The 20,505-nt window shown below is 37.3% G+C and overlaps 1 protein-coding gene across 1 annotated transcript; it reads right to left on the bottom strand.

The window, feature by feature from the left end:
• Positions 1 to 152: 152 nt before the first annotated feature.
• LOC4344993 (uncharacterized membrane protein At1g16860) lies at positions 153 to 4,756 on the bottom strand. Its single transcript, XM_015795562.3, has 6 exons — positions 4,598 to 4,756; positions 4,404 to 4,446; positions 1,832 to 2,852; positions 1,121 to 1,276; positions 783 to 994; positions 153 to 645 (listed from the first exon to the last, which is right to left on the bottom strand). The coding sequence occupies exons 3-6, from the start codon at positions 2,717 to 2,719 to the stop codon at positions 453 to 455; spliced, it is 1,449 nt and encodes a 482-aa protein (XP_015651048.1). The 5' UTR covers positions 2,720 to 2,852; positions 4,404 to 4,446; positions 4,598 to 4,756; the 3' UTR covers positions 153 to 452.
• Between the last annotated feature and the right edge of the window lie 15,749 nt (positions 4,757 to 20,505).

Raw genomic sequence — 20,505 nt, 5'->3', positions numbered from 1 at the left:
AAATAAATTGATTCATATCTTACAGAGACCGGAATTAATTACAAACGAAATTTATACATTATGTCCATGAAAATATACCTACCAAGAGACCAGGAAGTTTTAGAGTAAAGGTGCATAAATTGAAACTGGAACGACTTATGATACTGCTGGAATTCTTCACCAAAAAACCTTGTGAACTCGATTCCACTGAATCTCCAAACAGCTCCAAGGTACAACTCAAGCCATCCATGTTACAAGTATCCATAGATCACCAAAAGAAAGAAAAAAGAAGAGAGAAAAAATACATAAAATACTATACAACCAAGACCCAAATAATAGACCACCGATATTGTACTTAGCCATAATCACACCCTGCATTTGCACATCTTTCAACTCTAACATCCCACGAAATAAATCCAAAGATTTTGACAGGCATTTTCTTTCTAGGAGTAGCTGCCAGAACAAAGCTAAGCTCAGACTGGTATTACATCGATGTTCGATGTATCTTCGCATCTTAAGACTAGCCCATCAAGGCTAGTAGGGAGGATGCACTTGGCCCACTGGCAGCCAGTGGAGATGGGTTCCGATGGAGGAACAATCATCAACACGTTGTCGTTCCTTTGAACAACCCCCATAACACTCACCGTGCTGCCCTCCTTAATGTATCTGCAGTGCAAATGCCCATGTGTCAAATGAAATAGGTAACAACTATACTTAACTGTCAGGCAATGACTGCGATTGAAATAATTTCAAGCTTATGCGTGTTCCAGAATTCGGATGCAGAACTAGGACAAGAAGAGTACCCTTCTTTCAGGCGCATTATCCGATCATCACTTGATAGATTCCTTTCACGCAGCCATCTCAAGAACTCGGGAGACATGTCCTTGTTATCTGGGTTTATGTCAATAACAACAGATTCATCAACATAAGGGGTTACCCGTGCTCCATATCCTGTTTTGACCAATGCTCGTAGTCCAGATTGGAAATCAGAGATGTAGAAATCAACAGCATGTCTCTGCAATCATGGCAAGGAAAAAGAAAATATGAGGACACGGGCTAAGTTGGTAGGGTTGACAGTTAGCATTCTTCATTGAAATCCCATCTTGATGATAATCAAATTTTCAGTTGAAAAGAAACTCACCTCCATTGACCTAAGACCCCAAGTAAATTGGCGGTGCTCAGTGTTAGCAGCTTTCGAATCCCAGCCCCTGTACTCATACAAGCAAGTTGAAGTGTACACACATCTTGGGACCCTTTGAAATGAGGACTCGAGAGGAAAATTTCCACATGTAACAACCTGTGAAGTTCAATATGTTGGTTGGTAAATGATGATAAAAGAAAGCCAATCTAAGATAAAACAACTTAACCGTAAAAGAACAAATCATTTTTTTCAGAAAGTATTAGGCAACAAGATGCTCCACCATCATTTACGAGTTGTAGCATAAGAAGTCATGTTTGTACTATGTTAAAATATTACTTGGTGATGACACTAATCAAACCTATATGAAAAAACAAGCTCCTACGTTCTGACCATTGAAAGTTTGTTCCGGTTGTTTATCAATATTGATATTGTTACTACTCATGACCATCTAAATTACTATGTCAAACTTATATAAAATACCTCAACACAAAAGCTGCTGAGAAATAAAATGAAGCTAACATCACATCACTAATCATATAATAAGAATTTAAATTATGCTGTGCAAAGGCACATATTAATAATGTGATCTTGATAATAAATTCTAATCAGCTGTGCAAGCTGATGCAGGGGAAGAGAAAAATAATAATGAAACAATAAAAGACTAAACAGCAGAATAATCAAATTAAAACTAGATATCAGTAATTCACATACCCCAGTAACTTTCACATACTGTCCATCTTTTGCTGTTCTGAGATCAGCATCAGGATAGCGACTGACGAACCCAGTCACACCTCTTGTTCCCCAGCAAATGTTCCAAATCACAAGAGCAGCAACAAAGCAAAATATGACCACCACAACTACCAGCAGAATAGGGTTATGAACAGCTCCAAGAATGAAACCACCTGCTATGAACCCCATCAAAAAGAGCAGAATAACCATCCAGAGTATTGTCTTAGGAATGCTGCCCTTAATAGAGTAACCATCATCGGCATTCAGGTTTGTAACAGCTGGGTTGTGAGCAAAAGAAGTTGCACGCATCTTCATTGATACACTAGGATCAAGAGGGCCTGATACTTTTCGTGGAGCACCAGATGAATTCAGAGGTCCAGAGGAGATAGGCCCTGATGTGATCAGCCCAGTTGTAGGAAGAACAGGAGGTAAAGGACCAGAATTCTGACGTGCCATTGGGGTCACTCCGCCTGACTGGGGACCAGATGACTTCTTTCCTGGTTCTCCATGCTTATTGAGAGGTCCAGAATTTGATTTTGCCCTTGCTGATCCTCCAGCACCAGGAACAGATGATGAAATAGAACCAGAGTAGTTGGACCGACCAAGAGCATTAGAAACTGGTCCAGAGTTGGAACCAGCACCACCAAATGAAGTATTTCTTGAAGGTTGATTACCCAAAGGACCAGACTTCCGCGACTTTTCAACATGGAGGTCAAACATTTTCCCTAGTTCTCCAGATTTCTTTATGTCACCCCCAGTGTATGGCATTGCTGTGGAGCAAATGACTGGAGCCTTCTCCTTAGGTTGCTCTGGTCGGCCCGAGACATAAAGGCCATTGCTTAGTTGGTGGGATGGAAACCGTGAACCCATGTTCTAAACCAACAAAGGCAACTACACCTTCAGAGTGTAACCAAGTAATGCTGCTGTGTATTCAAGCAAGACTGTCAAACTTTTAGGCACATCATCAATATTTGCAGACTCAGACAACACCTTGTATCAGCACCTAAAAACAGAGAGTCAAACAAAATCACATAGCTGAAGTAAAAAAAAAAAAAAGAACGCGCAAATCAGATACAACATTATGTCACCCAGAGGAAACAATCGCACTACGAATATCATGAAAAATGCAAGCCTGACATGAGACAAAAATTGTCCTACATGCACGTACTGCTAGAGATGAAAGAGATCGTGGATAGAAGAACCTTTTGTGGTGTGTTCTGTGAGGTTTGAACAGTACATAATGGCCTTCCTTTCGAAGAAAATACATTAGCTAATGGCGGGAAACTAGCAGTAGAACAGCTAACATTGTGCATTAATGACATAATTTACCTTATCAAAAGGAGCAGTAATCTATTAAGGGCATTCTATGTTTACACCACGTAATCATCAGATCCTACAATAAATTTGTCTTCTAATTTATAAGCACCAATGTCCTAACTAAAAAAAAACACTTCGAACTGAAGCTAGTCCCTACAAATGCTGATTATAAAGCTTCATAGTCTAAAAAAAAGGTGCAGTTATTCTTTTCTTAGAATGAACAACAGTAAACTTCTAGGAAATATATGAGCCATAGTGGACAATTAAAGATGGCCCAAAGTCTTTATTAATGGTTAAAAAAATACTCAATCTAGCAGCCCACATTGAGGAAAGAGTTTTGCTTTAGCAGCACCAATACTAGTTTGAGCAGCATGTTTCCGATATCACGTATTATCACGAAAAAGTAATCTTTAGTTCCCTCCAAAAAGAATCCGAGTACAGACAAGCACCACAAAACATGCAGAACTGATGGAGATGCCTCCCTAGCAACCAAAACCACAGTCAAGTATTAAAAACATCCCGCGGAAAAGATCGACAGTGACTACGGTAGCAAGAAATGCGTCCCCGCACAACATTGTTCCAAACCAATTTCAGCTCGCGCAAGCTGTGGAATAAACAACAATTTTCCCCCCACCGACATAATTACTCCTCTAAATTTAGCTTAAAGCATCAGCAAAGAAGGCCGGCAGGTAGTACATGGCACAGCATTAGTTTCAACAAGAAGCAATGTTGCAAACACATGTACTACTACATAACCTGCAACACACTCCAAAGCGGGTCCCCCAACCACCCTCCAACTCACCTGTGAAAAGAATTCTTACTACTCCAGAGATTTGATTTGCCCATGCTATATAGCGAGTTCTAACCTTGAACTTGATAATAAATAAATCTAGTGAAGCATGAACAGAGCAGAATATGCTGCACCCAAGAAAAGAAAAAGAAAAGAAAAGAAAAGAAATCAGCTCCAACACAGATGGCAACAATGCCACTACTGCAGATCCAGAAACTAGCAGCAGATCCAGCAACATGACATTGCGGGTCCAGTTGAGCCCCAAATTTTTCTCTCTTTTTTTTGGTGAAACTGTTATCACTAGTACTAATGTTAATCCAAGAAAAAAAAAAGAGAGAAGAGCTTCCAGATCTAGAACAGCAGAACAACAGAACACAAAGAGAGGAATGGTAGGTGCGTGGTAGACGAGAGCGGCGAGCAAGAAGAAGAAGAGGACGATGCTCTCACCTTCGCTCACCGACGACGATGCCGCTGGACGACGGAGATCAGGCTGGCGGGCGAAGCAAGCACCGACGAGGCAACAAAGTTAGTCTCTCTTCTTCTTCTTCTTTTTTCCAAAACAAAAAAAAAAAGAAAGAAACGAAAAAAGAGCTTCCAGATCTAGAGCAACACAAGACGAAGGAAGAAGTGAAGTGGCATACGGGGCGGGGGGAGGTCGCCGGCGACGAGGAGGAGGGGAATGCGGTGGAGATCGGCGGCGAGGAGGTGGGTGGGGGTGGGGGGGGGAGTGAGCTTCCAGATCTAGGAGGAGGAGTCGAGGCGGCAGCAGCAGCAGCAGCAGCAGAGGGGGAGGGGGGAATGGATGTTGGCAGCAGTGAGGGGGGTTTTTATACCAACCCTTTTCCTCTCCCAAATGGACTACACCCCAGCTAAAACAAACGACAATACACTAATACAGGGGTGGTAATAAAAAAGTTGAGTAAAAAATACATCAATTATATAATATATATATTAAAGATTAGTACTTCAATAGAAATGTATATACAAAACATATAGTTATAATAAGGGGGGAATATATCATTCTGTAAGTTGGGAATATTATGGATGTACATTGGTGTCCGTTCGGAATGACAATTTATTCTTCGTTGTGATATTATTTTGAGACTCGCTAACATTTCAGGTAGAACTAAGGATAAAGTAGGAAGAAAATGTAAATTCAAAGGGTTTTCTCTCCGTAAAATACTCTTGTATATCCTCTTGCCAAGTATCATTTTGGTAGATATGATGTTGTACTATAATGTAAAACTACACATAGCCAGTCGCTTATAGTATTTGCTTTTATTCAACGTGCTCCATATTTTTTGTTTCTATAGTTTCTCACGGTAGATATGTATTGTATTCGTTGTATGATTATTTCATTTCATCTGTATAACAATAGGATCATGTAGTTGGCTTTTGATAAACAGTTTGTATACTTTCATTGCAACGTGTTACCACGTTATACGTCATTGGCTGTAGCGATGCATGGCATTACATGCATCTACGTAAATGCACCTTACGTGGTAGCTCTCGCTATCTTATTTGTCATTATATATGCGCAACATTTACATATATGCAAATATTACTTTGATTTATTTTATTATGCAAATATTACTTTGATTTATTTTATTTGATGGGTGTGTTGTCAACACATATATCAACCTTGTCTAACAATGCTATTTATTCATATATGTAAACCTCAAGTCGCATCAATGCAAATGCAAAGGCGGGATCATTTCGCAAAATAAAATATAATAGTATAGTTTGAAGTTTTCTTTTTTAAAAATAGTTAAAAAGAAATATAATGAGTATGTGTACAATAACTATTTCTTCTACAATTTTATTTTAAGTGATCAATTATCTATCTTTTTTAAGTGGAGGCCGACTGGCCGACTAACTACAAAGAAATAGATTAAGTGTAAAACCTATATGTACTGGTACAACACCAATGACAAAATGATAACAAAAGAAATTAATAATTTGGTACAATATCAATGCATAAATAATTTATTGCAAAAGAAAACATTAAAACTTCCTCTTACAAACCTCATACATATGCTTTGATCAGTGTAGATTTTTTTTTTTGGCAAGGAAGAGCACATACTTTAATTTAATTATAGGCATACATGAGATATTTGCCTTGAAGTAAATATGGGAGGGATCGATGAATATGAAAGCCTTAGTCTAATCCGTACAAAAATAATAGGAAAGAAAGGGATAGACACTCCAAGCTGCAATTAAGTCATGGCTTAGCTTCTTAAGCTCATATGATTTTAGGTGTGGGGTAAGCAACAACAACACACACGCTCTCATATGCATGCTTGCCTTTGGTTTAGTTGGTACCACCTAATATGGAATAACTTACTTTTGCTCTAACAGAAAGTGTATATATATTGCTCTCACAAAAGGCACATATGTTATTTTAGACGTCACAAAAGCACATATATTTCAAAAATATCCTCAAAAGAAAAGAAAAAAGAAGAAGAAAAGAACAAGAAAGAAGCTAGGAAGGGAAGAAATTACGGGCTTGAGTATTAATTAAGAAAAGGATGACATATAATTAGCTTTAGCTTTGTCTTTGGCTCGTTGATTTGGAGAAACAAAACTTACAAGCTATGGCCAAGCTGCTAGATGCATGCAAATTCAGATTATGGAAGTTTGTACTTAGTGAGAGGTAGCTAGCTAGCTAGCTGCGTTCTAAACAGCTTATCAGCTGAGCTACTACTTAGTCTTTTATAAAGACATTTTTCAAACCGCTAAACAATTCGATTTTAGCAAAAACTTTAAATATATAAGCTTTTTAAAAATAAATAAATCTATTTTTTAAATTTATAATAGTTAGCATTTTGTTAATCATGTGTATCTCGTCTCGTTTTATATGCCATAGAAAAGCTAAGCCATGAAACCCATTCGAACGCAGCATAGCTAGAGAGTGATAATGCCACTCATTTGGAATATGTATACCGTATAAATCCTAGTCGTTGATGAGTTCTTTGTATTTTTAAGTACATGGCACATGGTAGATTATTTGCATGTCTGATGCACTAATTGCAATGTTTGGTGGGGGGGTATTTATGAAATCACTTAGCTTGTTGCCTCATCGATAACATGGGCATAATCCTACACGTCAATGTGACAATAAAGCAATACGGATGAGGACAACAATTGGTGACATATAAAGGATTTTTCTTATTTGCAATTGTGTTGATCACTAGCCATAACCATATGGTCCACATATATATATGACTTTTGAATTTGGTAGGGAGATTCATATGATAAATTGAAATCTATACATTTGTTAATTTGCTCAATGAAATGAACAGAAATATCATATTCAATGGAAAGCAGAGTGATGGCCATATAGAATCACCAAGCAATGCTTATGCAGACACCAAATTAAATTTAAGGCTCAGTTTGCGGTTACGACGCTGTGCTTACTTTTTAATTCTGTTCCAATACTTAAAAGTTATTATAATCTCTTTTATGGAGAAAATTAGGGAAGATTAAGGGCTACTCCGAAACATAGAATTTTTACAGCTCTCCCAAAATCATTTCATTTGACGGAAACCTAACTCGTCACAAGATGAGTGCATGGATTTCTTTTTTTCCCCTCTTCACTCGAATCCATCACCTTCTCTCTTTTTTTCTCTTTCTCCTCACGCTCTACTCTTCATGCTGCTTTGTCTGTTTGTTGTGTGCGTATGGGAGCGGCCACTCTCCTGTTTGGGTATATTGCAAGATCAAGTCCACGCTACACCACAACATCAGAGAGGCCACACCCTGCTGGCTTCTGGCCGCAACAACCGCCCTCATGTATAACTGTCGATGAGCCAAGCTTGAGCGAGCTTGTATGTCTAGGCTCGAACGAGACACAAGCTCGGCTTCTGAGCCTATTCCACCTTCGAGCTTTTAAACATGCTCGGTTCAAGCTCGATCTCGATCGTAATTAGTATAACGTATATTTCTCATTTGATAAAAATGATTATTTTCTAACTAATCACACTAATAAAAGAGAAAAAAAATGATGCTAATGCATGCTAATTCATCATGGAAATACATACTAATATATATTCGATATCTATCTATCTATTATATACTAAAAGTCCATTAAACTTACTACAAACGCTCTTAAGTCGCCATGTGGAACTCCTACAAACGTTCCTAGATCGACCGTTGATTTTCATTTAAATTGGTGGTCCCGATATTTTTAACCATTAGATTAGATATGTTATTAAAAAATAATACCTTCCTCCCACACGAAAAATATATAACTGTTGAAAAAAATATTAGTACTCTATACTACTTTGTACGTACAATTCAAAGGAAAAAAAAAGCTTACCTACTGTGCCGCAAGAAAAAAAAAGGACCATATGCATGTACTTATACGATATATAGAAGAAAATAAAGCCAAAGAAACATGTGTACATAGTACTACCACCATTGCAAAGATATTCGACGGGATTTCATATAATTTAAAAAATTAATATATTTAAAAATAAAATATATCTATATTAAACTTCCTACGAACACTCTCAAGTCGTCATGTGACGCTTTAATAAATTAGAGAAAATCCTAGAAATTGTAAGAAAAAACAAACCAAATACTATGGGGTCCCACCTCTCCTCTTCTCGCGCTCATGTGTAGGTATACGTAAGTACACTTCCTTCCCTTCTTTTTTTCCCCTTTTTTTCTTCTTTTTCCATTTATATAATGGATATATAGTTTTTAAATAATCATAATTTTACAAACAAAGAATTTACTGTCATACAACTCACATGTAACTAAATTAGCTCTACAGTTATTGAAAATAAAATTTACACCATTATATGTTACCTATTAAATTAATAATGTACTCCCTCCGATTCTATAATAATTGACATTTTAGATAAGGTTGAGATCGAACTTTTATAACTTTGACCATCGATAACATGAAAAATATTTAGTTTAAAGGAACTATAACAACATATATAGATTTATCTTTCAAAACACTATAATAAAAGTAAACATATATTTATTTATCATATATATTATAATAGAAAAATAAGGTCAAACATATATTTTGTAAACCATGTTATTGTCCAAAACGTCAATTAAAATAAAACCAGAGGGAGTAAGATATTTTCCACTAAAACTGGTGTACTCATTACTTTTTACTATTATTTTCAAATAATACACTATTTAAAAATAAAGTTTACACAATTGTTTTGTGTACCTATCAAATATCAAATAAACAATTTAAGATCTATATTAACTAATTTATACATGCACTTTAACCGATGAACCCATTATTTAAATCATCGGATCCATTTTTTATTACATTGGACTATTATTCTCAAATAATGTACTATTTCAAAATAAAGTCTACAACATTATATTGTGTACCCATTAAATTAACAATTTAAAATCTGTATCAACTAATTTTCACTTACACTATAACCGGTGGACCCATTATTTAAATCATCAGATCTATTTTTTGCTAATAAATAAAGCGTCCGAAGTTCTATTTTTGGCTAGCTGCACAATGCATGTCTGCACATTTGCCTTTCGCATGTGTGACAAAGCGTTGTGTCTGAGGCATCTAAGGTAATCACGGCTGCCGCAGCGCTACCGCTTTGCCGTATATCAAATCATATATGGAGATGATAAATTTTGTTAATAACATTAAAATAAAATTAAAGGTGTGATGCAGCGAGAGAAGAATTAAGCACCGTGGGGTGTGTTTTGCAACACTTAGCTCCGTTTAAGCTGAATTGAGAGTTGATTACAGAATAATTATAATGTATTGTGTTATGTCGTATTTGGATTTTGTATTATTTATTCGTACAGGTGAAAGAAATTATTATGTTATAAATGTGAGCACAATATTAACTAATATGAATAGAACTCTTCTAAGACAAGGGAGTTTAAGATACTCTTTTTTTCCTGATTCCATAGTATGGATTTTCGTTTGCACGCTGTCCAAGTTTTTAAGTGGTGTCTTTTTTAAACAACATTTTAACTTTCAGAAGTCAATTCATTTGTTTATACCCTCAAATAGCTATCATATAAATCAGATAATTCATGAATTTCAGTTGTCCTAAACCCTAAGTAATACATTTTTTTCATGTGAGTCATGGTGAACAGTAAATTGGGATCAACGGATAATCAAAGTCGTAAGATGAATATGTAAGCGCTACTATGAACAATTATAAATAGGTGTCAAAATTAATTGATGTTAATTAGACATCTAATGGCTTGCTAGCCATATAATTAATTTGTCTCTACATGTATATAAACATGGATGAAGCTAGAACAAATATTAACATGTGCCCCATACATATATATATTACGCGGTTAATATTATAATTAAATTGATCTTATAACAAGCTAAATACTATGAGGTCCCACCTCTCCTCCCATGGCATAGGTACGCAACTACGTATGTGGGTACGTACGCTTCCCCTCCGTTTTTTTTCATTTTTTCCCTTTTTTTCTTTTTTTTCCATGCATACGCTTCCCTCCCTTTCTTACTTTATCATGCGCCTTCATGAGACGATTTTAATTTGAATATCTTGCTCTCGCATTTTTCATTTGTGGACATAATACATGATATGTATATGTATGAATTATATGATAATTAACTAGCAATAGTTTCTTATTTACTCAAGAAAAAAAAACATGATTCAAAAGCGGTAAGTACTTAGTCCATCTCCTACTCAAAAGTTTATGAATGGTTTTTTAACATACCTTAAGAAAAATAGAACCCTTAAATTATTATAAAATACTATTATCCCAACTTTAGTTTGCCCTTAATTTATTTGACAAAATTTTTGAACAAACAATAATGTTACCTTCCAATAATATAATTGCCCGCGCATGCGCGCGGGCCACCTTCCTAGTTATTATATACTAAAAGTCCATTAAACTTCCTCGAAACGCTCTCAAGCCGCCACTTGGCGCTCTAATAAATTAGAGAAAATCATAGAAAAACTGAGAAAAAAACAAAACATCTATCCATCGATTTTCACTTAAATCGGTAGGTCCAATATTATAAACCGTTATATTAGATCTCTTAAAACAAACAGATGACCCACCAACCTCCTCCTCCCTTATATATCTCACTATTCCTTCCTTCCGTTCAGTATGAACGTACGTACGTATTTGACCTTCTTTTTTTTCCTTTTTCCATGTATGTATATGAGACAATAATAATTATTATCAGTGATAATAAATTTTAAATAATAGTTACCTTACGAGCATTCAATATATCAGCATAGAACTCTTCACAAACATATATAGATAAATTAGCTCTATAATACTTGAAAATAAAGTTTAGACCCATTATATTATATTATGTGCCCATTATTTTAGACTACATTTATTAATAAAAGTATTTTTCCATCAATTTTCACTTAAATTGGTAGACATATTATTTAGACCATAACATCTATCTTTTGTTAGAAAAACAAAGCCTCCAATCCTAAGAGTTTGAGAAAAAAAATAACATCCTGCTAATCACTCCTCCTGATCAATCCGGCAAATCACTCATCCGATCTCTAATACGTAAATACATACTCCCTCCGTTTCAAAATGTTTGATACCGTTGACTTTTTAGCACATGTTTGACCGTTCGTCTTATTAAATAAATTTGTGAAATATGTAAAACTATATGTGTACATGAAAGTATATTTAACAATAAATCAAATGATATGAAAAGAATAAATAATTACTTAAATTTTTTGAATAAGACGAATGGTCAAACACGTACTAAAAAGTTAACGATGTCAAACATTTTAAAACGGAGGGAGTAGTTCATATGTACGTGTTGCGTGTCAAAAAAGATTAATACGTTCGGCCGACAAACTCTCTCATTGGATTATTATATTAAAAAGGCTAATTCAAAAGTTGTATTCCTGGTAATTAAACCAACAATTTTAAGACCCGCATATGTTGTGAAAAAGACTAACATGTTAACTTAGATTATTGCTCTTTTTTACACCATCCAATTACTCATAAAAGTATACAAACCAAAATTTACCGTGTAGATTATTAAGTATAGAACTTTATAAATATACATAGCCAAAATAACAACAATGAAAAACCATGTATATTTTGAAAAAAGACATGCAGACCTATACTTTGCTTTTGTGTACCATCAAAGAGCGTCAATTATATAATAAAAGTCTATTAAACTTCTATGAACTAGAAAGTCTAAAAAAACAAAACATCTATCAGATATAACAAATTGTTTAAATCACTTTACAAACAAGCATAACTCAATTAGCTTTACCACATTTTAAAACAAAGTTTACATAATTATATTATTTACCATTAAATTAATAATTTATTATGTATTTACTATATTTCAACTTGTAAAGGGAAATTATATTTTAGATAGCATTTTTATTCTTTTCATGTAATCCAATGCAAACGGATATGAAAATTATGGAAAATATGACAATATAAATTATATCACTATATATCGGTTATCAGTTCACAAATCTTGGTACTTTGCATGGCATTGGAGATTTGACAAATCATGAAAAAAAAATAATGGATGTAGATTATATCATCGTATAAGTATGCTTATATATAGGGTCCATACTATTGATCCATATATACCGGGATAACCTATAATGTATCAATCATATTTACCACTACCATTGTTCTACGTTTTAGAGACTATATTAATCCTCTAAATAATAACAAAATAATAGACGAAGTACAAGCCATGTTTTCTCTCTCTTTGCTTTCTATTAAGTACGCATGGTATATGAGAACTTCATCCTAAGACTGTATTCGGGAGGAGGGGCACGCAAATCAAAGCTTGTATTATTGCATGATTAATTAAGTATTAACTATTTTTTTAAAAAAGGATTAATATGATTTTTTAAAACAACTTTCATATAGAAAGTTTTTGCATAAATCACACCGTTTAGCAGTTTGTAAAACGTGTGCGCGGAAAACGAGAGAGATGGGTTGGGAAAACGGGGGAAGAACAAAGCCTTAAGATTGGTTTATTAGGGAAATCATACTAAACTTATTTATGAGAGTGCATGCAGTAAAACATACTTGAAAAAAAGAATTGATTGAACAAAAGTGCAATTTAGCCCATGGCACTTAAACCTTTATAAACGCTTCACACATACTAATTAAATTTATATGATTGTGCTATTCTTTCAAATCAATTTTATTTTTCAAAGAAAATAAGAAAACATATGAAAAAAAAGAGAAGAGAGTAGAAGTAAATTAATAGAAGTTTTTTTTAATTAGATGAAACATTCCTATTAGCCATATTTTTTAATAGAAAATATATTCACTTAATATATTCTAACATTCATAAATATATATATGGTATAAAAGCAATTTTGTTACTTAAAGCATAGAAACATAAAAAAAACTCTAAAAAAAGATAAGATATGCTAAATATTAAAAAGTAAATACACATAGTACAAATGATAGTTTTATAAGAACCAACTCCATTATTATGACAACATATTTTCTCATAGTTTCAAAACGGCGTAGTTCCAATTAATTTTAATTTAGAATTTAAACTTCCAAGGGTAAATATAAGAAAATCATAACCAAAATTCAAAGCAATCCAAAACAAATTAGTGAAAAAACACGTTTACAATAGTGTCAAAGAATAATTTTAAGAAAAGTCACCCACACATAAAACATTCTTAACACAATTTAAAACAACATCAGATAAGATGCCTGCGCATGTGCGCGGGCTATCTTCCTAGTTTAGTTTAATTATCAAATAAATAAGGTAAATAAACAATAAAAGTCATACAAAGTCTAACTCATTAGAAGCTTGAGCTCGGCTTGGCAAAGCCTATGAGGTCTAGGGTTAGGCTTGGCCGGGCTCGGCTCATCTAAAGCTCGAGCCGAGCTCGAGTGGTTCCGGACCTGAGCCTGCAGACTAATGCTGTTAGATTTAATTGGGTAATTAATCCATTTAAATCAATTAAATCAAATAAATTCCAAGGCTCATTATGCTAGGAATTCATGTGAATTCATTCTTCTATGGGATATCAATGGGATGAAGAGTTTTGAGAATTAATCCATTTGATTAAGGAATTGGTAACTTATATCAATTAGTCCTAATTGATGGATGGTTGATGGTTGTGTAGTGGAGGATGGTTCATGGCTAGTTGATGACAATTAGTTGCTCTATTCTTCTTCCTATTCCATTGGTAACTTACATCAATTACTCTTAATTGATTGTTGGTTGATGGTTGTGTAGTGGAGGATGGTTCATGACTAGTTGATGACAATTAGTTGCTCCATTCCTCTTCCTATTCCATGACTCTTACTCTTCATCTTCCATTCCTCTTATAAAATGGGAATGGATTTGATCTCCCGCGAGAAAAAGAAGACACACTTTCATCCATTTTAAAAAGCTGTTGTTGCTACGGTAATCCCATCCCGACGAGTGTGTGCACACGCGTTGGGAGAGTAGGCCTCCGAAACCACGCGTTGCTGCGACGTTTGCACAGACGGGCGGGCGATCAGGTTTTTGGGGAGCGCAAGGCGCGACTACTCACTGTTCGTCAACATCTACTTCATCTTCACCAACATGTCGAACACTGGAGACAAGGAGAAGGAGACTCCCGTCAACACCAACGGAGGCAATACTGCCTCAAACTCCAGCGGAGGACCATTCTTGGGGTATAACCTTATTACATTATTTCAATTAGAAGTTTTACTGTTAATGTTCATCGCAATGTCAACATTGTGTCATTATGTGATTGTTGATGCTTATTCAACGTTAAGCATGCTCATGTTGATTACATTCACCACTATCACTGGATCAAATCCTATTGTAAATATCATGATTATTATCTTGTTATTTTGGATTAAAATATGCCGAATTATGACCAAATTTCCAACAATCCAAAAACCTGATAGGTCATTTTCGGTAGTTGGCTTTGCTGCTGCACTGAAACCACATGCCTTTGATGGTTCAAACTATAAGAGATGGAAAGCACGTGCACTATTGTGGTTGACAGCGATGCAGTGCTTCTATGTTTCACGGGGCAAACGAAGTGAACCACCTCTTTCTCCTGAGGAAGAGGCTAAGTTCGAGGCTTCGGATTGCCTGTTCCGTGGAGCATTGATCAGTGTACTCGCTGACAACATAGTGGACGTGTACATGCACATGCCTTCTGGGAAGGACATGTGGGATGCACTTGAGGCCAAGTTCGGAGTTTCTGACGCCGGCAGTGAGCTGTATGTTATGGAGCAGTTCTATGACTACAAGATGGTCGATGACCGTTCTGTAGTTGAACAAGCTCATGAGATTCAGATGCTGGCTAAGGAACTTGAGAACAACAACTGTGAGTTGCCGGACAAGTTTGTGGCAGGTGGCATTATTGCCAAACTACCATCTTCTTGGTCGGACTTTGCCACTTCTCTAAAGCACAAGAGACAAGAGTTCAGTGTTCCTGATCTCATTGGCTCTTTGGGTGTTGAGGAGAAGGCGAGGGCAAAGGACGTCCGGGGCAAAAAGGTTGAGGGAGGTTCTAGTGCCAATATGGTACAGAAGAAGAACCCTCATGCATCCCACAACAACAAGAAAGTCAAGCCTGATGTCAAACCCAAGGCTGCAACCAATTTTAAGAAAAAAAGCAAGGGAAAGGCAAAGGGAGACTGCTTTGTGTGTGGCAAGTCTGGGCATTGGGCCAAGGACTATCCTGAGCGCAAAGACAGGAAGTCTGCCAACATGATCATTAGCGAGGGCGGAGGAACATCGGGGTACGGTAAAATATTACCTACAGTTCTCTCTGTTTTTCATTCACCTGATTGGTGGGTGGACACTGGTGCTAATATTCATGTATGTGCTGACATTTCTCTATTTTCTTCTTATCAGGTCGGGAGAGGTTCCTCCTTGTTGATGGGAAACGGGTCGCTTGCGGCTGTTCATGGTGTTGGTACGGTCGATCTGAAGTTTACTTCGGGAAAGACCGTGCAGCTGAAGAACGTGCAGCATGTCCCTTCAATAAAGAAGAATCTAGTTAGCGGCTCTCTATTGTGTAGAGAAGGTTTTAGACTTGTGTTTGAGTCCAATAAATGTGTCGTATCTAAATATGGGACTTTTGTTGGAAAAGGTTATGACAGCGGAGGCTTGTTCCGCTTTTCTTTGAATGACATGTGTAATAATCATAATGCTGTGAACCATATTAGCGAGAATGATGAGTCTAATGTGTGGCATTCGCGACTCTGTCATATGAATTTCGGTTGTATGACGCGCTTAGCTAACATGAGTTTAATTCCAAAATTCACTTTGGTAAAAGGTTCCAAGTGCCATACTTGTGTTCAATCGAAACAACCTCGCAAGCCTCACAAGGCATCTGAGGCGAGGAATTTGGCACCTCTAGAACTTGTTCATTCCGATTTGTGCGAAATGAACGGCGTGTTGACTAAAGGGGGAAAGAAATATTTCATGACACTGATAGATGATTGCACTAGATTTTGCTATGTGTATCTATTGAAAACAAAGGATGAGGCATTGCATTTCTTTAAAATCTATAAAGCTGAGGTAGAAAACCAACTTGAAAGGAAAATCAAACGGTTGAGGTCTGATAGAGGTGGGGAGTATTTTTCCAATAAGTTTGCATCCTTTTGCGAAGAGTTTAGAATTATTCATGAGATGACGCCTCCCTATTCACCCCAATCAAATGGGGTGGCCGAAAGAAAGAACCGTACTCTAACTGAGATGGTGAATGCCATGTTAGACACTGCGGGGCTTTCCAAGGAATGGTGGGGTGAGGCAGTTTTGACTGCGTGTCATGTCCTGAATAAAATTCCAATGAAGCATAAGGAAGTAACACCATTCGAGGAATGGGAAAGGAAGAAATTAAATCTCTCATACCTACGAACATGGGGCTGTTTGGCCAAGGTAAATGTACCTATAGCCAAAAAGCGGAAACTTGGACCAAAAACTGTTGATTGTGTGTTTCTTGGTTATGCTATCCACAGTGTGGGTTATAGATTCTTAATAGTAAACTCTGGAGTACCCGACATGCATGTTGGTACAATTCTTGAGTCCAGAGATGCTACATTCTTTGAGAATGAATTTCCTATGAAATATACACCTAGCACTTCTAGTAAAGAAACTGTCATGCCCCATGAGCACTTTGCACCGATAGAACACAATGATCAAACGCCTGAGGAAAATCCTGAGGAGGACAACATTGTAGATACTCGCAAGAGTAAGAGACAAAGGGTTGCAAAATCCTTTGGAGATGACTACATTGTATACCTCGTGGATGACACCCCAAGAACCATAGAAGAGGCATATTCATCTCCTGACGCTGACTACTGGAAGGAAGCAGTACGCAGTGAAATGGACTCGATTATGTCTAATGGTACTTGGGAAGTCGTTGAGCGTCCATATGGGTGCAAGCCCGTAGGATGCAAATGGGTTTTCAAGAAAAAGCTTAGGCCTGATGGTACAATCGAAAAGTACAAGGCAAGGCTTGTGGCCAAGGGTTATACCCAAAAGGAAGGCGAGGACTTCTTCGACACATACTCACCAGTTGCTCGCTTGACCACGATTCGAGTACTACTTGCTCTGGCAGCCTCTCATGGTCTTCTCGTCCATCAGATGGACGTTAAGACAGCTTTCCTAAACGGAGAGCTGGAGGAGGAGATCTATATGGATCAACCAGACGGGTATGTACTAGAAGGTCAGGAGGGAATGGTGTGTAAACTATTGAAATCCTTGTATGGCCTCAAGCAAGCACCTAAGCAATGGCATGAGAAGTTTGACACCACGCTTACATCTGCAGGCTTTGTTGTGAACGAAGCTGACAAATGTGTATACTATCGCTATGGTGGGGGAGAAGGGGTGATCTTGTGCTTATATGTCGATGACATACTGATCTTTGGGACCAGCCTTAATCTGATTGAGGAGGTCAAAGACTATCTGTCCAAGAGTTTTGAAATGAAAGATTTGGGAGAGGCTGATGTTATTCTTAACATCAAACTACAAAGAGGAGATGAGGGTGGGATTACACTTGTGCAATCCCACTATGTGGACAAGGTTTTGAGTCGCTTTGGATATAGTGACTGCAAGCCAGCTCCTACTCCTTATGATCCCAGCGTGCTATTAAGGAAAAACCGAAGAATAGCAAGGGATCAGCTGAGATACTCTCAAATCATTGGTTCATTGATGTACTTGGCTAGCGCAACGAGGCCTGACATCTCATTTGCTGTAAGCAAGCTGAGCCGGTTTGTCTCAAATCCGGGAGATGATCATTGGCAGGCTCTGGAAAGAGTAATGCGCTATCTAAAGGGTACTATGAGCTATGGAATTCACTATACCGGGTATCCAAAAGTACTAGAAGGGTATAGTGACTCAAACTGGATATCTGATGCTGATGAGATAAAAGCCACAAGTGGATATGTGTTCACACTTGGAGGTGGCGCTGTTTCCTGGAAGTCTTGCAAGCAGACCATCTTAACGAGGTCAACAATGGAAGCAGAACTTACAGCACTAGATACTGCGACAGTTGAGGCCGAGTGGCTTCGTGAACTCCTGATGGATTTGCCGGTGGTTGAAAAACCAGTGCCAGCTATCCTAATGAACTGCGATAATCAAACAGTGATTATTAAAGTGAACAGTTCAAAGGACAACATGAAGTCATCTAGACACATCAAGAGAAGACTGAAATCTGTCAGAAAGCAGAAAAACTCCGGAGTGATAGCATTGGACTATGTCCAAACGGCTAGAAATCTGGCAGATCAGTTTACCAAGGGGCTACCACGTAATGTGATAGACAGTGCATCGAGGGAAATGGGCTTGATACCCACCTAAGGTTGCATAATAGTGGAAACCTGTCCATTATGATCGGAGATCCCGTGAATTTGGATGGTGAAACAAACTATTGTGTGACTGAGAGAAGAGACCCTTGAAAAGGGCTCATTTTCATGATGTGCTTCTCTTCTTTCCTGCATGGTAGGATGGCTTATGTCTTAATGTGATCCGAGTGGCTTTTCCAAGCAGAGATGTTGACCTGCAGAACATCTTAGAAGGAACACACCTATATGAGTTCGACTGCTAGTCACAGTCTATGAGATTTGGGTGATCTCTAGATACTCATGAAAGGCCTGGAGTATGACTTATAAGCTCCAACCCGAGGGAATACTAATGGTTGCCTAGTTTCAGTTATGGAATTGAGTGAAACCTAACTGCACAAGACTGACAATTCAAGGCATAGTCCATTGTTCAGTTGTGGTCAGGTGTAGCTCCTTTTCTAGGTGAAAGTTCAACTTAACAGTCTTCACCGAAACACTGGTATATAAAAGCTGCTATGGAATAGAGAGCATTCTCATGAGCCTTGAAATTTGGTGGGGATTGTTAGATTTAATTGGGTAATTAATCCATTTAAATCAATTAAATCAAATAAATTCCAAGGCTCATTATGCTAGGAATTCATGTGAATTCATTCTTCTATGGGATATCAATGGGATGAAGAGTTTTGAGAATTAATCCATTTGATTAAGGAATTGGTAACTTATATCAATTAGTCCTAATTGATGGATGGTTGATGGTTGTGTAGTGGAGGATGGTTCATGGCTAGTTGATGACAATTAGTTGCTCTATTCCTCTTCCTATTCCATTGGTAACTTACATCAATTACTCTTAATTGATTGTTGGTTGATGGTTGTGTAGTGGAGGATGGTTCATGGCTAGTTGATGACAATTAGTTGCTCCATTCCTCTTCCTATTCCATGACTCTTACTTTTCATCTTCCATTCCTCTTATAAAATGGGAATGGATTTGATCTCCCGCGAGAAAAAGAAGACACACTTTCATCCATTTTAAAAAGTTGTTGCTGCTACGGTAATCCCATCCCGACGAGTGTGTGCACACGCGTTGGGAGAGTAGGCCTCCGAAACCACGCGTTGCTGCGACGTTTGCACAGACGGGCGGGCGATCAGGTTTTTGGGGAGCGCAAGGCGCGACTACTCACTGTTCGTCAACATCTACTTCATCTTCACCAACATGTCGAACACTGGAGACAAGGAGAAGGAGACTCCCGTCAACACCAACGGAGGCAATACTGCCTCAAACTCCAGCGGAGGACCATTCTTGGGGTATAACCTTATTACATTATTTCAATTAGAAGTTTTACTGTTAATGTTCATCGCAATGTCAACATTGTGTCATTATGTGATTGTTGATGCTTATTCAACGTTAAGCATGCTCATGTTGATTACATTCACCACTATCACTGGATCAAATCCTATTGTAAATATCATGATTATTATCTTGTTATTTTGGATTAAAATATGCCGAATTATGACCAAATTTCCAACAAATGCTAGGCATGAGAAGTATAGGATTTTAGGAGTAATGATACAACATGGATGCCCTGTAAGTGTGAGGAAGCGGGATACATGGACCAATTATTGCTAGATTCAGGTGGTAGGGATAAAGAGATATAAGGTAGCGATGGAAACTTTCTCGCATGCCAAGGGTCATGGGGAGGTTGAAGAGGAACGGCTTTTTCCCCGTGGAACCCACCTTATTTTCTACACCACCCATAAATGTGGTGTTTGCACCACTAATACCACATGC

Source organism: Oryza sativa, chromosome 8, assembly GCF_034140825.1.
Source record: "Oryza sativa Japonica Group chromosome 8, ASM3414082v1".
Taxonomy (NCBI): Eukaryota; Viridiplantae; Streptophyta; class Magnoliopsida; order Poales; family Poaceae; genus Oryza; species Oryza sativa.
This window is presented reverse-complemented; position numbering and strand designations above follow the sequence as displayed.

Bases quoted from the DNA above. Each gene is read 5' to 3' on its own strand.
- LOC4344993 (XM_015795562.3), bottom strand. From the start codon at position 2,719: ATGGGTTCACGGTTTCCATCCCACCAACTAAGCAATGGCCTTTATGTC. The intron at 995-1,120 runs GTGAGTTTCTTT...CCATGATTGCAG, and splicing joins GGGGTCTTAGGTCAATGGAG to AGACATGCTGTTGATTTCTA. The intron at 646-782 runs GTACTCTTCTTG...TTTGCACTGCAG, and splicing joins ATAATGCGCCTGAAAGAAGG to ATACATTAAGGAGGGCAGCA.